The sequence below is a fragment of the Physcomitrium patens genome, chromosome 18 (assembly GCF_059467195.1).
Source record: "Physcomitrium patens ecotype Gransden chromosome 18, ASM5946719v1, whole genome shotgun sequence".
NCBI classification, from domain to species: Eukaryota; Viridiplantae; Streptophyta; class Bryopsida; order Funariales; family Funariaceae; genus Physcomitrium; species Physcomitrium patens.
In genome coordinates, this window is record NC_143427.1 from 15,860,938 (window position 1) to 15,876,341 (window position 15,404).

General features: G+C 41.2%; 2 protein-coding genes across 2 annotated transcripts; both read right to left on the reverse strand.

The window, feature by feature from the left end:
• Nucleotides 1-7,149: 7,149 nt before the first annotated feature.
• LOC112295276 (GTP-binding protein BRASSINAZOLE INSENSITIVE PALE GREEN 2, chloroplastic) lies at nt 7,150-10,457 on the reverse strand. Its single transcript, XM_024546610.3, has 3 exons — nt 8,538-10,457; nt 8,096-8,263; nt 7,150-7,835 (listed from the first exon to the last, which is right to left on the reverse strand). The coding sequence occupies exons 1-3, from the start codon at nt 10,107-10,109 to the stop codon at nt 7,500-7,502; spliced, it is 2,076 nt and encodes a 691-aa protein (XP_024402378.1). The 5' UTR covers nt 10,110-10,457; the 3' UTR covers nt 7,150-7,499.
• Nucleotides 10,458-12,112: 1,655 nt separating this feature from the next.
• On the reverse strand, nt 12,113-14,994 carry LOC112295277 (uncharacterized). The gene is made up of 4 exons (XM_024546611.3): nt 14,838-14,994; nt 13,678-13,895; nt 12,745-13,404; nt 12,113-12,530 (listed from the first exon to the last, which is right to left on the reverse strand). Exons 2-4 carry the CDS (start codon nt 13,885-13,887, stop codon nt 12,444-12,446), a joined length of 957 nt encoding a protein of 318 aa, XP_024402379.1. The 5' UTR covers nt 13,888-13,895; nt 14,838-14,994; the 3' UTR covers nt 12,113-12,443.
• Between the last annotated feature and the right edge of the window lie 410 nt (nt 14,995-15,404).

Consider the following 15,404-nt stretch of genomic DNA (forward strand, 5'->3'; position numbering starts at 1 on the left):
ACTAGATTTTAATAATATTAAAAATAATATAACTACTATGGTCTTTAAACATCACCTCTATAGGTTTTGATTCATAGATGACACTACCAGACAATAAAGGTTGTCCATCTATTACTTTTATGTGAACGGGTTTAGGTTTTTGTACTAGAAGAATCTTGTGATGCTTAGTAAATTCTTCATCTAAAAAGCAAATAGATGCTCTTGAATCTAATAATGCTAAGGTTTTTAGTTTCTGAGGGCCAAAAGATAAAAGAATGGTAAAACAATGGATAGGCTGAGCGGAAAGAGAGGAACCTGATTGTTGTTGTGGTATTGAATTGTTCAGTCGCACAGTCCCTATTATGGCTGGGCATCTTCGTTTTCCTAAACAAATGCACCTTTGGTCGTGATAATGCATCGATTTTGCTTCTTGGGGCAGTTTCCAACTCTATGGTGTTCTTCACAGCAATACAAGCATAGTCCTTCCTCCATATTCTGCTTTTTTTTCTTCTAGAGTTAGGGATTTGATACATACCACATCAATTTGCATGTCTTTTACCTTTGAATGTGAATTCAGGCTGCTTGTTGCCATAGTTGGAGCGTGACAAGTCGTATGTTGTCTTCAACATTGGTCTTGGCGACATTGGAACATGCGATTATTGCAATTCACAACTTAGCTAATGGCTTTATTGAGCGTTCATGGATCGAAAAGAAATAATAACAAATCCTTCATGTCGTCCCTTAAGCTCCAATAAAATTGACTAATCAATGCTTCCTCATCTCAATTGATGTTACGTGCTAATTATCTAAAATCTAATGTGTAGACTGATGTAGATCGTGCCCCTAGTCGTAGCGATCGGATCTTTATTGAACTAGAGGGAAAGTTGCTTCTCTTGGTGTTGAAGCTTGAGGTTGGTGAATCCTCGATTGTGCCATCCTTGATGCTCCATCGTTATGAAGTCTTGCAATGACTCCTTCAATCTCTACAGTTCTCTGTGATAACGTAGCAAGAGCATTCATAATGGTGCCTAACTTCGACTCTGAACTTTCAGTCATACTAATATCTTGATCTCCGGCCATCCTAAGAGAAGGAAAGAAATGATTCTATAAGAAGGCAATATTGGTTTAGAGGAGGGTACTCCGCAACGTCTAAAACGCCTTAAAACCTTTAAGAAGAAACATAATCCACTCTCTCCAAGAAAGATAAGACTCTAATATTATAATAGAAGAAATATGAGTTTAGAGGAAGGTAATCTGCAACCTCTAAAATGCCAACACCTTCAAGCAGAGGGATAATCCACACTCTAACAAGAAGGAACTAACTCTGATATGAAAGATGACTGCAGTCTTGACAAATTGTCATGAATTCAGAATACTGATTGAAAATCTAAACAAGAAGCTTAAGAAGAATCGAGAAGAAATAGATTAATCAGATAAGTACAAGAACAACACTAGAAAGGTGAGCTAGAGCTCAAAAAGGTGTGTTGTCGAGACTGAGGATCCCCTCAATCTCGGCTCCTATATATACTATAAGCTAAGAAGCTTCTCAAGTAGCTTTTACAAACTTGGAAGCTTCTCAAGCAACTTCTACGAGTTAAGAAGCTTGTCAAGCAGCTTCCACAAGCTAAGAAGCTTTTTAAGTAGCTTCTACGAACTCAGAAGCTTCTTAAGCAGCTTCCACGAGCTTCAAAACTTCTGAAGTAGCTTCTATAAACTACAAAGCTTCTCTAGAAACTTCTACAACTTCTTAGTGTATGTCCTTGACATATATCTACCAAATCTTATATTAAAGGCGACTTTTAATTGATGAACTACTAATTAGACAAGAATTGCTCAAGCTTAATAAATTTCTTATTGAGGTGAATGTTGCACTCTAAACAATACTATTTATTTTAAAAAAAAAAAAAAACCATGCATCTTCAATAGAAGAGAAAATATATTTTACTTAACTATATTTTGACTAATTAAACTTAAATTCATCAATTTTCATTAAAAATATCCTTTATGTTCTTTGTCAGTAGAAATTTGTTCCTTATATTACTTAAAGTAGAACAAATTGGACAATGTCCTCCATCATAAGACCTACCAATAACAATTAAGTAAAGATGATGAAGTATAAATCAGTTAATATTAAATTGTACCCAAATATCAATCTTCCACGTAACAAACTTAAAGAAACGTTTGGTCATCATTTTACTTTCCTCACTCATGTAGATCAATTTTCCAAAGAATAGTATCATTTAATATTTGCAAGGAAATCAGCTCTTTTCAATTATGCACCATCACAACGGTTTACACAGAACATCAATTCTGCTCAATGCTACAGAATTGAATTTTTAACAATCATGATGCTATCAATCACATAAAGCACGCATAATGGAGCTGAGAATGAATAAACCTTGCAAGTATTAAAGAGAAACATGTACTCTCACCGAATGAAACATTCAACTTTTTATCAAGACGGCCTTTCAGGCGGTGGTTCCTTCACATCGTAGATCAGACATGAAAACATGAACCGAGTGAGGTGGCGCAAACCTCAACAGATACAAAACTTTTCAATCAAATTCCTTTGTGATGAAGGCAAAATTGTACTCATCTAGAACTAGATATTCTACAAAACTTGTACATATATACACGATGTGCTCGTTTCGGTGGCTTTGATCGACACCAATCAGTGTAGAACTCTCTCGAGCATCCAGAAACACAGTCCATGCTGCTGCAAATGGTGGCTCGAGGAAAGCTGCACGGATGCGTGATGACGATGAGATATAGGTTCTACGGGAATGGCGATCTGAGAGCTGCAGCTGCTCGAGGGAGACGGTGCCAATTAGTCTGTTACGACGACCTCCTATTCCCCGGGATGCTTGAAGCGCGGATCTGTACAGGAATCGGTCGCCCGGTGCCTGAGCCACCGCAGCTGCTGCAAATCATCTTCCCTGAGCCATTGCACGTTTTGCAGCCTATATCGTTGTCTGACCACTTTGTACATATACACGGCACTCTCCGAGTCCCGTTGCAAGTCGCGCACTCCCTGCCGCCGGCCATCGGCTTCTGGTCTTCAGCGTCTAGGACAGACTTCACCAACCACGCGCTGGCCAGCAACGAAGCGCCTTGAACAATCTGCATCGCAACTCCTGGAGACATTCTGCTGAGCTTATGCTTTCATGCACAAAGTGGAGGCTTCTCATCAAATCTAGTCGATTTCAGTAACTCCCTCTCTCCTTCGAATTTCGCCTTGGTCAGACACTCAAGACTCCCCTCAAGTCTTTATACTCTCTCCTCAAGCTCTTCACGTTGGAATTCTCTACTAACGGCACAAACTCCCTTCTGCTAAATACTAGATGTGTGTTCGGGGACTATCTAGCTAAACTGTGAAGCAGTGAATTGTCGGCAAATTTATAAATGAATGAATGAAAGAATAGCCGTGAAATCAACACCCTTTGTTTATCTATCTCCAGTGATTCTGCCAGAATCACTGTCAAGCTCTATCTATCCGCGCCAGAGGCTTTCGATATCTCTCACACATTTCGGCTCGCTTCTACACAATCAAAGGTGGAAAAGACTCTTCAGAGAAGCAATAAGAGCGGCAAATTCTGCACAACAAACCACTGCAGACTCTACCACAGGAGTCATCCTTCAAATAGTGAAATCGTCTGCTGTCACACTCTACCAAAGCTCAAAGTTCCCCTCAAGAGAGTGACCCTATATTCTCCTTTGCAACGAAACGCGTACAATTTCGCAAACTGTAGGGAGAATCTGCGGAATCTCGTCTACACTAGAAGTTAAAACAAGGAAGCGCTCAAGACAGCTTCAGACACCGGACACTAGTATGCTGAAACCGTTGGATTTTACTTATCCAACACACATTTCATTCGAATCCTCTATCGCCGGCCTGCTTTGCCACCTGGAAATCTAGTGACCGTCGATCCGAGGACTGCCTCGAGCCACTACAATCGGAGAATTGGAGCCGCCGATGTGGACGGCGTGTTGGATACTGAATGGTGAGCGCTGCCGGGACGTGGTGGTCAAGGCAGCCGGAGTCGTGGGCGTTAGAGTGAAGAGCCAGCTATCAACAACCCAATCCCAGTTCTCACCAACTTCGCAAACCACATAATCTATCAAACACGTCTCCGGAGTAAATCCGACACACCAATTCATCACAGTTTCTTTTCCTTTTTCTTTTACTTCCAAAATCAAGTCACACTGATGTGATTGGCTCAGCGGTTGTGAATGCAGCAGACGATAATTTCGAATTCTAGTCATTTGTAGCAAAAACAAATCCAAGATTCGAATCGAGCATGTGATTCACACGACTTGATCGAACAGCGGCGCACCCGACAGTGAATCAGTCATGCAGTTAGTGACCCATGAGAGTTTTAGTTGGGATCTGATCAAAGGGAAGAATCTTGCTACAAAAGGGGGTCCTTCCGAAGAGAGCTCCTGCGATGCCCATGCGGCAAAAGATCGCGTCGTTGCCAACGTCGAGGAACGCAAATCGGGTGGAAACGGAATCCGCTTAGAAGGCGCCGCGCGTGAAACTGGAGCAGCGGTGAAAGGGCGCCTCCACGGCCACCAGCGCCACATGCACGCGCCGTGACGCCACTTTGTGCCGAGGTGGACACGTGAGTCATACTTTTTGCCACGTCCCTGCTGACATGGATGATCCTTGCATCATTCAATCTCTATTGTAAAATACCTCAAAGGGGTATAAATCAATGTCATAAACAAAAGAGACAAATTGGCCTTCTAATTGGCTACATCACACAATCATCATTGTTTACATTAAAACTTAATTAAACTTGCTAATTCATAATACTTTAACAAAACCAATCATTGACTAATGTGAGGACATCTTAAAACTGGAACTGGAGCAAATCTAGTCCATATCAATATTTATTATCACAAGAGTTGCCAAAATTCATTGAGAGCAACATTCACGGCTTTTGAAATTCCATCTTGAAAAGAATTGGAGGGTTGAAGTGTAATGGCATCTTCTGGGTTGTCCAACTAGGTTTCCAATTCACATGTGAAACCCTCTCCTCTCAAGCATTCTAACTCAAAACAACATTATTTGTATGATTATTCACTAATCTTCATTTTGTCTACAATATTTTCTAAGTGGTCTTGAAATATTGAATGTTGTGCAGAAACAACTTAATTTAGCTCCAAAGAAGTTGCAGACCACACGACATGTATTGTGAGACTTTAAGAATATCAATAGCAACACAAGCATCTACATACTGGACTATATGTGCCATCACAACTTAAAGCTCAAGAAGTCCAACAGCAACCTCAACAATAAATTTGAGTAGAATTTGCTCCTTGCCTTTGGACTTGGAGTTACAATTGAAAGAGCTCTTCAATAGAATCTCTGCTAAAGGATTATGTGTCAATACATGTATGTATAATCTTGCAAACCATTATTGCTCTATATGATCTATTGAAATTTTTACACACTAGCAATTGAAACCGTATGTTACTTTGATGGAACATTTGTGTCATATATTATGGCATTGAAAAGCATACTTTGGTAGATAGATCAGTTGGTTAATGTTCATGTAAGCAGATGGCTAAATAATTTTTTTGTTATCATACTTAGTGTTGGAAGGTACCTTGCATAGAATCTAATGCAATCTTGCTGATGTATGTTTATTAGTCGTGCTTTGTGGGCATTTAGTCAATAAAATTGCAGGTTGTGTTTCATGTTGTCCTTTCTTTGAATTCAATGTCATAATCTCTCAACATTAGTTGTAAGCATACATTATATATGGCCACAAGAGTATGAAACATGATATTTCTTCCAATCTTATTAGTTCTTGATGTGCATGGGAATTTTAAATATAAATTAAGAAAAGCTACCAGAAGATTTTGAAGAGGTGACATAGGCCAAGATAAAGTTCTTACCAGAAGTCACTTTAAGCAACCAATCAATTGCAGTTTGGAGGAACTATATTGGATATGTAGTTGATTTAAGTTTTATTTTCCAATATTTGGTGCTACTATCAATTGTTCTTATTTAAAATACAAAAGATTTGGAGTTTTTCATATTTTACATTACTATTAAAATATTAATATATTAGATGTAATAGCTATTGATGAGGTTGTTGACCTCATTTAATTGAATAAAGGATGTGTACTTATATTTAAGAATTTTTGTGATGCTAAAATGAATAAATAAGAACTAGCATGGTCTTATCTAAAGTTTAAAAATAAATAATTTATGAATAATATTATTTCTATTTAAATAAAATTAATTCTAAAATATAAAATTATAAAGATTAGCTAATGATTTTTTATTTTACAATGTATCTCATTTTCTACCATCTTTTTTATTTTTAGTTGTAACCTCAAAATAAAACAATCTTGTTGCTTTAACAAATTATTATAAAATAGTGGTCAAATTTAAAAAGGCAATAATTTTTAAAAATAGAGTAATAGTTTTAGGAATTATTATATCAACTTGATTATGATAGAGCATTAAAACACCTAAAATGATTCAAGAATACCACTTGTGAGTTAATAAATTTTTCTACATGTATATGTGTATGTGTGTATATATATATATATATATATATATATATTATGATATTATATGCTTTTGCTTACTCTTTTATCATATACTATTTTTGTTAGTACAGCAATAACTATTTTCAAATAAAAGATATTAGTTAATTTAAATTATATTTAACTGATATAAATGTATGCTGTTTTGATACAAGTCTAAAAACCTTAAAAAAAAATTAAAGGTCTAACAGAGATAACAGATATTGTATGGACTCAATTGTTATAAGATCAATATAACATTGAAACAAATCCTCTCAAATTAATTTACTTGTTGTATTTGTACCACATAGAATTTCATAATTTTCAATGATAACTGAAAACAATGTAAAACCAGTCATATAAAAGCATATTTTATTTAAACCTTAAGGATATATGCCTTTGCCAACTCAGTGGAATAAATATTGCTGATCGTATAGAAATCAAAATCACATAAATATTTGTAGAACCAAAATGTTCTCTATTAATCACTCTTCACTCTTGTTCTCCATGTGTTAGAAATTATTATTAGTAATAAAATTCAAATTTTAATATTGTACTTGTTTCTAAACTCTCTTTCAAAAATATAAATCAACAAATTCACTGCAACTCCAACTTTGACCTATGAAATCATCGAATTCTAATTTTTTTGTAATTGAAAAAACCGAGATATGTGTTCCAAAAGATACGGCAGGCTGAGGTCGGTAATTGGGTGGCTAAGATAAGTCATCTGGGAATTTGAGTACTTGCTAAGATTTACTGTTCTGAAAAATACTTTTTTCATCAAAAGGTTGACGCTAAAATATGTTCGATTCTGCTCTAGACTGCACCATTTAATGTTTACTTCAACTGATATTTGTCTCTAACCTAAGTTCAGTAATGAATACCTAGCAGCGCGTCTATCTGCTAAAGATTTTGAAATTGATGCGCAACTACTTGAAATGACACAAAGGAGACTTCAAAACATAAGCCAAAGTTGTTCAAAAGACCATTTCTTCCATAGGTTTGGTCTGCTTCGGTTTTGATTTTTGACCTTTGGACTTCTTGTCACCTTTGTTGGGAGACTTCATTGCAGTAAAACCGGGCTTTTCAAAGATTGCCGCCATGTCGAATACCATGGCTTCATGAGTCGTCACCTGGACGCCCTCGTACGTCCAAGCTTGCAGAACTGCAATGCCTTTGACGCCAATGCCCACCCAGCCCAGACCGGCCACAGCTACATCTACACTACTGTGTTCCCAAGAATCTCCAGTCACGGTCACCCTCCTTGCTACCCATCGTCCTATTTCGGCAGCACGCTCCTTATCCACCGGTGGCTGTAGAAACATGGAACCAATATAATGAGTTTACAAATAAACGTCCGCACATGTATACAAAAGCTATAGAAAAATTAGACCAGCACGCGTGTTTATCAAAACTGGCTGTATGAGCAACCAATACTAACACAGTGCTCCACGAGAATCATTATCACTAAAAAGATGGTTCGAGGGATCAGAGAGAAGGTGCAAGTGGTAACAAGGAGGAAACAAAAATAGTCCAGATATTTCATGTGTCCAAGTAAGAGGAAAACAAGTACCGCCAATCTGTCACCGAGGTGCTTCTCGAAAAGTTCCTCAGCCTTCTCAGTTTTTCCCATGTGACAAGACAGCAGAGCAGATGCCCAGACAGTCACATAGATGCTCTCAGACGGGGCTTCCATAACGTCCAGTCGAAGTAGTCCTGCTACATGCACAGTGCTACCTACCTGTTCAAATTCAAAGAGATTTAGCTATGACAGAAAGAAAGTTCTGCTATCTCCAACAAACAACAATAGCCTTCTTCATAATCTGATCGAGCCAAGAAAACTGTATAATCAATAGCTCCCTTGACCTACATCAGATATAATAAGCATACCAAAGAAGATTTAACAGCCCCCAGGTCAACCTATGATAAATAGTGAGAAAATGCGTTTGTAGAGCATGTAGAAAAACCGTTGAACATGATTGAGGATGAAGTAGTGAAGTATGACAAAATCTCACCTTCACGCGAAAGGTTCTGGGCTTCAGTTCCTTGCGCACTTCCACTAACTTAAGCTCCTCCCGATTGAGCTTGGTGCTGAGTTGATGGGGATGAATCAGACCTGGCGTGTCAAACAGCCGTGCCCGAGCTGGCAATATCCCTTCCAACTTAAGAACCCCTAGTGTAGTACCAGGAACTGCTGCTTCCGTCAACGCCGTCACTCTCCTCTTCTCTCCAGCAAACTTCGCCAAGGAGTTTATGAGGGAAGACTTTCCAGCATTCTGGGCACCAACAACCCAGCAATCTCCTCTGGGACCAGCAAGCTGCTTTATGTGATCCGCCAGTTGCTCAATCCCCCACCCTTTGAACGCACTCACTGTGTGGACGCCGGCAATTCGGGTCACGCCCCCAGCTTTGGATCTTCGGCGTACCCATTGCTCGAGACGATTAGCAGAGATCTGCTTGGGAAGAAGATCGATCTTGTTCATCACAACTAACAACCTTGGGGTGTTCCCAGATTTGCCTTCCTGCCAAGCCGTACCTAATTCTTCGTCAGCCTCAGCAAGCACTTCGGCCGCTTTTCGTGGAAATGAGCCATCAAAATCTGATCCATCCACAACCATCAAAACCACTGCTCGCCTGCCATAGGCCTTCTTCAACCGTGCACCAACTACTCGCTCGAAGTCGAAATCGGGAAGTAGATTTTCCACACTTTCATCCTTGACTTTCCCATAATTCCGTAAGGCATGACAGCGAGCGCAAACCACAACTTTTTCCTCTTCCTCTGCTTCTCCCTGCGCTCCATCCTTCTTTCGCCAGTTCTTCCCACCCAGTATCTCAGCCCAAGCATCCTTCCCAGCCAGCTTATTGCCCCCTATCTCATTCCACTCTGTTGCATTTTTCAGTCGAGTATCCATGTCCATATCTTCTTCGTCCTCGTCAAGTGTAAAATCAGATTCGTCCAATTCGGCTCTTCCAGAGAACTCCTCATCATCATCGTCGCTAAATTCTTCCGACTCGTCTTCTTCCATGCCTCCAACCACATTTTCCTCAAATTCATCGTCCGATTTCCCGAAATTGGCTGGCATTTTGAAGTACCCGGGTCTTTTTGGATCCGTGTCTTGCATGTAAACTCCACAACCAGGACATGCTAACTTTTCCAAGTACCTCTGCCGCCTTCTCTCGAAAGCGGCATTCGTGTTTGTTGAACTCGATTTTACACATTCTACGGATGTGGAATGTTTTTCCTTATCGTTGAACCTAGACCCGCTACTTGAACTACTGCAAAAATTATGAGAGCCAAAGAATGGTCCATCAAACGTCACCCTTGAAGGTGAGGACGGAGACGCCCAAAACCTATTTGCAAAATTAAATGCAGAAGCCGCAATGGGTCGCTCCGTTAACTTCCCATTTCTGAATCCAATCAAGCAATACTTCACACATTCTTGCTTTACGGATTTTCTCACACGAGATCCAGCATACAACCTAATTATTCGAAAGGAGTTAGACACGATACTTGCTTGAGCCCATTCCAATGACCTTGCAGCGGGGCCAGACGAGCAACCCGACACAGTGCGAGCTAAGCAGGCCATGGGAGCTGGAAACCAGAGCCTCGAATACGCCTCAATTCACTTCATTTTCGTTACTCCAATCTGCTGCTGTGGAGCATCCGCGTTTCTTTGATATCTCAAAATTTCAAAGACTGGTTCGCTAGACTCAACTGACTGCCAGCCGAGTGACTCTAAACCCTAAACCGTTAACGATTCCGGCCAAATCTCATCTATGAAATTACAAACCAACTTCGCTTCCGGCAAAACTCACCCGTGCTTAGCAATTTCTCTCATGAGTATCACGCTCCACACAAATTATTGTCAATTGGGTATTGACCTAGGATCTCCAATCTTCAGACACTGCTAACGCTAAACCCTAAACCCCGAAGAAGATGGGAGATAATGCACAGTGCACAAAGGCTCATGGGATGTGGATAAGGTTCTCTGTCAAACGAACGACAGATGTCGACGATTGCGTCTGCTGAATTTCATTGTCTTCTCAGTCGAAATGATTGGGGTCGTCCGTGGACGGAGGACGTCGTCGAGGTCGTTCACATGTAGTTGCGAATGATAGTATTCAGTGCACCCAATATTGAGTTGGGTATTGCAGGACAATCTAGTCGTAACTGAACTCCAGCAGAAGAGCGTATTGTAATGCATTGAATAGAAGGGTAGCGGTGGCGATCTAGAGGATGCTCCAGCAAAAATAATGAACCAGTATTTAAAACTCTAGCTTCAACAGTCAGCATGAGTGCCATCATTCTCGGACTTCCTGTGCGCACATGACAACCTTGCGAAAGACCTCAGGAGCAGCAGGCGATGACCGTGATTTGCTTGGCTGCTGTCCTGAGGGGTGTCACGGTCTTGAAAGAAACTTTTTCTTGCGAAGTAGAACACGCTGTCCTAGATGAAGTTTTATGGCATCCAATCTAGTACCTTGAATGAGTGGAAAATAGGTTCTGAAACTGGCCTGTCAAACATTCTGGAGATCTTGCAGATCTTTCGACAGCTAACGTTGTGGTGAGTACACGGTGGAGTGATCCAATTTTTGTGCTTAAACTGGAGTAGTACATGGAGTAGCATGGAAGCCAACCCTGTTGAATGCATAGACAAGGTTCAATAATCAATCACACAGCTGCTTAACAATCGTTCAGTCTCGTTTCAGCCCAGAATTTCAATCTTTCACAAATCATGCAGTTTCTGTTCTAAAGAATTAGCAATTACAGTGGATCGGGTCATTGTCTTCAACGATAGTCTCCTTGATGGACAGGTCAGCAATTAAATATGTATTAGTGGAAGTGGTAATCTTCATCTCGTAGATTGAAGCAGGAGTTGTCGGCATACAAGCTTCAGTCTCCTCGATTCGTCTCAAATTCAACTTCTCCCCCGACTGAATGGTAAGGGAAAGTGACGATGCGAAGCGACCAGATCAGTGCAGGCTAGTGACCTACCGTTGTGGCATGCAAAATTTACGATTGATGTCACCCAGTTTATTTTCTTCAATACTGCTACTTGTTCCGCCCTCTGTCGAGAAGGGTTACTACTGCTACCCCTCAAATCTAAGAGTTCACGTTTTTGTTCCCATTCTTCTCTAGATATAAAGAGGTTGCAACGTGTAGACCATGCGTGGCGCTGTGCCTCAAACATATCCTGACAATGGCATTTGTGTAGCAAAGGCCGACAGTTTGAAACTTTATGAAAGTCTATCTATATAGAATGATTGGCTAGCTTGTCATCGTCCTTTTATCAATCACCACAAGTTTGTTGGTGGCGGTTGGAAATACAATATCTGAGCCGGAATGAAAGGAACTCGCCTTGACATTGCAGCCAAAAATTCATGTAAGAATTATTCAGCGATATTGTTGTTGAAAGATAACTCATTAACCCTAAGTTGAACTTCTACAATTTACGCGCAAATAATAAATAAAACTATGCATGAAAAGTACTATTGGGGACTGCTAAATTACTCTCTAATTAAAGGTGGCTTGCTTCGGTTTCATTTTGACAAACTCGGAACTTATCATTAGTCTTTAATTGGAACCTGATGGGCAAACACAGTTGCATATATTCGTTATTTCACAAATTTCTAGGTGCGAGATTCTATCCCGCATGAACATTTTACAACGAAGTGAGCAGAAAGCTAATCTTCTTACCCACGACGGGACCTGATGAGTTCGCCTCATCAGACGCCTTTACAAATTTCTACACCTCAATGTAAATTACACTGACATGCAGCACCACTGCAACTAGAAAAAGGACCAACAGCATAGGGCCGTGACTACTACAAATGGTTGAACAGAGTCGCATGTAGCAACTACATAGCCTGCAGATCCTTGCCAGTATGAAAAAAGATACCTACAGAAATTCGTCTACCCTTTACTTGGGAATGGTAATGACATCTCCGGCGTCGAGACTGTCCCCCACAACAATGCCATTGGCAGCCTTCAACGATTCTACTGAAACCTGCATTATAATGCATATTACGGTAAAACATAAATTTAAGTCAGCAACAAGTAATGAATTTTCTCTCAACCAGACCGTCGAGACAGCATCAACCTACCACCTTCGATCTTGTTCAGTAAAGGCCTCTAAATTTCTGGACTGTATGATCTTTTCTCAAATAAACGACAAATGAAGATGATCGACAAAGTAGCTGAGATTAAAGTAAGATATGTACGTTGTATTTTCGAGACAAGCCCCACAGTGTGTCACCCTTCTGAATGGTGACTTGCTTGCCGTCAATTCGATTTTTCGCGTCCAAACCTTTACCGTAAATATCTTTTCCAGCTTCTTGCACCTTCTCCTTCTTGTCCTGAGCGTAGCCCTTGATGTTGCTACCGGCATCCTTCAAGGTATCCTTGGCTTCTCTGCCCTTCTCCTCCGCTGTTCCCTTGGCATCCCTGCTCTTGTCCCCAACAGTCGCTTTGGTGTCCTTAGCTTCGCTCATAAACTGGCCAAAGAACCCCCTGCTCTGCCGCTTTACTTCATTTGCCTTCTTCTCAGCAGTGGCCTCAGCATCCTTCACCTTACTCTCCACCTTATTCTTTGCTCCCCATCCCTTGTTTTGCAGTTCATTCTTGGATGAGCGAGCCTTGTCATCAATCTGACCCACCTTGTCTTTAACATACCTCTGTCCTTCTCGAATCCCTTCCTGCACGGACTCCTTTCCTGCTTGAGCCTTTTCCTCAGCTGTGTGCGCACCCCAATGGAGAGAATCCTGCACCTTGTGGCCTACATCCTCAAGCTTGTGAACCAATGTTCCAGCGGCGTCCCCAAGACCTCCTCTTACCTGATTAGATTTCTGGTCAGCAGTAGACTTTACGTTTTGAGCATTCCTCTGCGAGAGAAATAGCCACAAGTGCGTAAGTACAGCACATTGCAGAATTACATCGAATTTAGTTCTCTTTTACATTAAACCCACATTGGAGCCTTGTTAGGCTTACGTTAAGAAAGAAAAAGAAACGAAAAAAAAAAAAAAAAAAAAAAAAAAAAAAAAACTCTTATAATCCCATTTACAAGAGTGTTGACCGCATTGTGATTTGATATACTTGACGCATAGATATGTGCAGGGATGCAAGAAATCTCAGTGGGGTGCGACCAAAACATCTACCTTTGTGTTGTCATAGGCGTTCGCAGCATCCTTTTGAATTCCGCTCTCGGTATTCACAAGGGGATGGTCGGATCTGTTGAATGTCTTGTACAAACTCCACGCAATGCCCGTTGCCACGACAACGCCAGCCACTTTCACAATGACTTTGTCATTTTCATTCTTTCCACCTTTGTCAGGCTTGGAGACACCCTTGGAACCGTTTGACGACATACTGTCCACTGCGCAACAAAGACAACGATTGCTAAAGAAACATCTTCACAGTCATACATTATCAGCTCAAAGTCAGAAATAGACCTGTGAGGATGTTGAGAAAAGAAAACCCGAAATGCGAACAAAGATAATACCAGTCAAAGAGAACACGGTAACCACCATTCAGCTCTGATTATCACGCAAACCAGCAAGACCATGATTCACTAAAAGTAAAAATAAAATGAAATAAAAGCCTATCCTCGATTCTGGTAGAAGGACACTCAAGATCTTTGACTAGGCAGACTAAAGTACAACACATTCTGTTGAGACCAAGGTGACGTCTACGGCATGAGCAAGTGCATGGTGAATAATCTGCCAGAAGAGGTTCCACCGAGAAGAGGTTCACGGGATTCATGGAACACAAGCTTATCATTCGAGAAAAGGAGGCGAGCAAGTTAAGAAACAACATTCCCGCAAGCTCTGAGCTTCAGATACGCAAATACATCCCAGGTCCTACACAGGAAGGAAACAGTGGTCGAATACCGAAACAGTCCATTTCACAACTTCTATCATAAACGTAACACATACTCTGTCGGTCACCCCGTACACCTCCACAAACACAACTTAACCGTGAAGAGCACTGGTACTGATTTCAACGCTTCCAGTTTAAAATACAGATACCGAACCCACTACTTCGTCCCGAATGATCCCAACAAAAGTGCCCATGGCAAAACATAAGCTACAACGTTAGCGCCGAAGAAAGGCCATACAAAACTGACCAACACGAGTAGCACCTCCCAAACGGGGATCAAATCACGACCCACTGGGGGAAAGTCTCCGCCCTACGAAGAATGAAAGAAACCCAACTCTCCAAAGTCCAAGAAATCTCGCACCACAAAGAATGACACAACATGAGAAGCACAGCGACTGCGCAGTGTCCACACGAGAACAATCCAGCCAAGAAAGCTCACCTGGGGAATGAATCGAGGCCAGAAGCAGGGGGGAAGAGAGCAGAAAGGGGGAAGTGTGTGCGAGGCGGAAGGGGATGGGCGAGGGCGAGGGCGAGGAGGAGGATAGGAAGGGAATTTGCGAGTGGAGATTGAGCAGAATGATTCTGCAACCAACGGGGAGTGAGTGAGTATGTGAGAGTCTGTGTCTCTACTTTCATGTCCCATGACTTCGCAGCGCAGGGACCAGCCTGGATGACCACCCAGCTGCCTCGCCTTGCCGCGTCGTGCCGTGCCGTGCCGTGCCATACCACTAGTGCCGCGTACCGCCGCGCGACGTCCACTTCTGACCACGCGTTGGCGGCTTCCTCGCCAGTTGTTTTCTCCCCAGTGCGAAACGGGGCTTCTTTTGGATCCGTTCACACTGCCGTCGGGCGTGACTGGAGGGTGTCTAGCTCAGTTTTGTATTTCATTTTCAATAAGTGTACCAGAATGTGGTACATATTGTTAAGACAAATACCAAAAACTTATTCATTTATTCATTTATGGTTACACACACTCATAAATGCATAAACTTATCATTAATGTACA

Bases quoted from the DNA above. Each gene is read 5' to 3' on its own strand.
- LOC112295276 (XM_024546610.3), bottom strand. From the start codon at position 10,109: ATGGCCTGCTTAGCTCGCACTGTGTCGGGTTGCTCGTCTGGCCCCGCT. The intron at 8,264-8,537 runs GTGAGATTTTGT...GAATTTGAACAG, and splicing joins CCAGAACCTTTCGCGTGAAG to GTAGGTAGCACTGTGCATGT. The intron at 7,836-8,095 runs GTACTTGTTTTC...ATGTTTCTACAG, and splicing joins ACCTCGGTGACAGATTGGCG to CCACCGGTGGATAAGGAGCG.
- LOC112295277 (XM_024546611.3), bottom strand. From the start codon at position 13,887: ATGTCGTCAAACGGTTCCAAGGGTGTCTCCAAGCCTGACAAAGGTGGA. The intron at 13,405-13,677 runs GTAGATGTTTTG...TTTCTCTCGCAG, and splicing joins ACGCCTATGACAACACAAAG to AGGAATGCTCAAAACGTAAA. The intron at 12,531-12,744 runs GTACATATCTTA...ATTATAATGCAG, and splicing joins GCTTGTCTCGAAAATACAAC to GTTTCAGTAGAATCGTTGAA.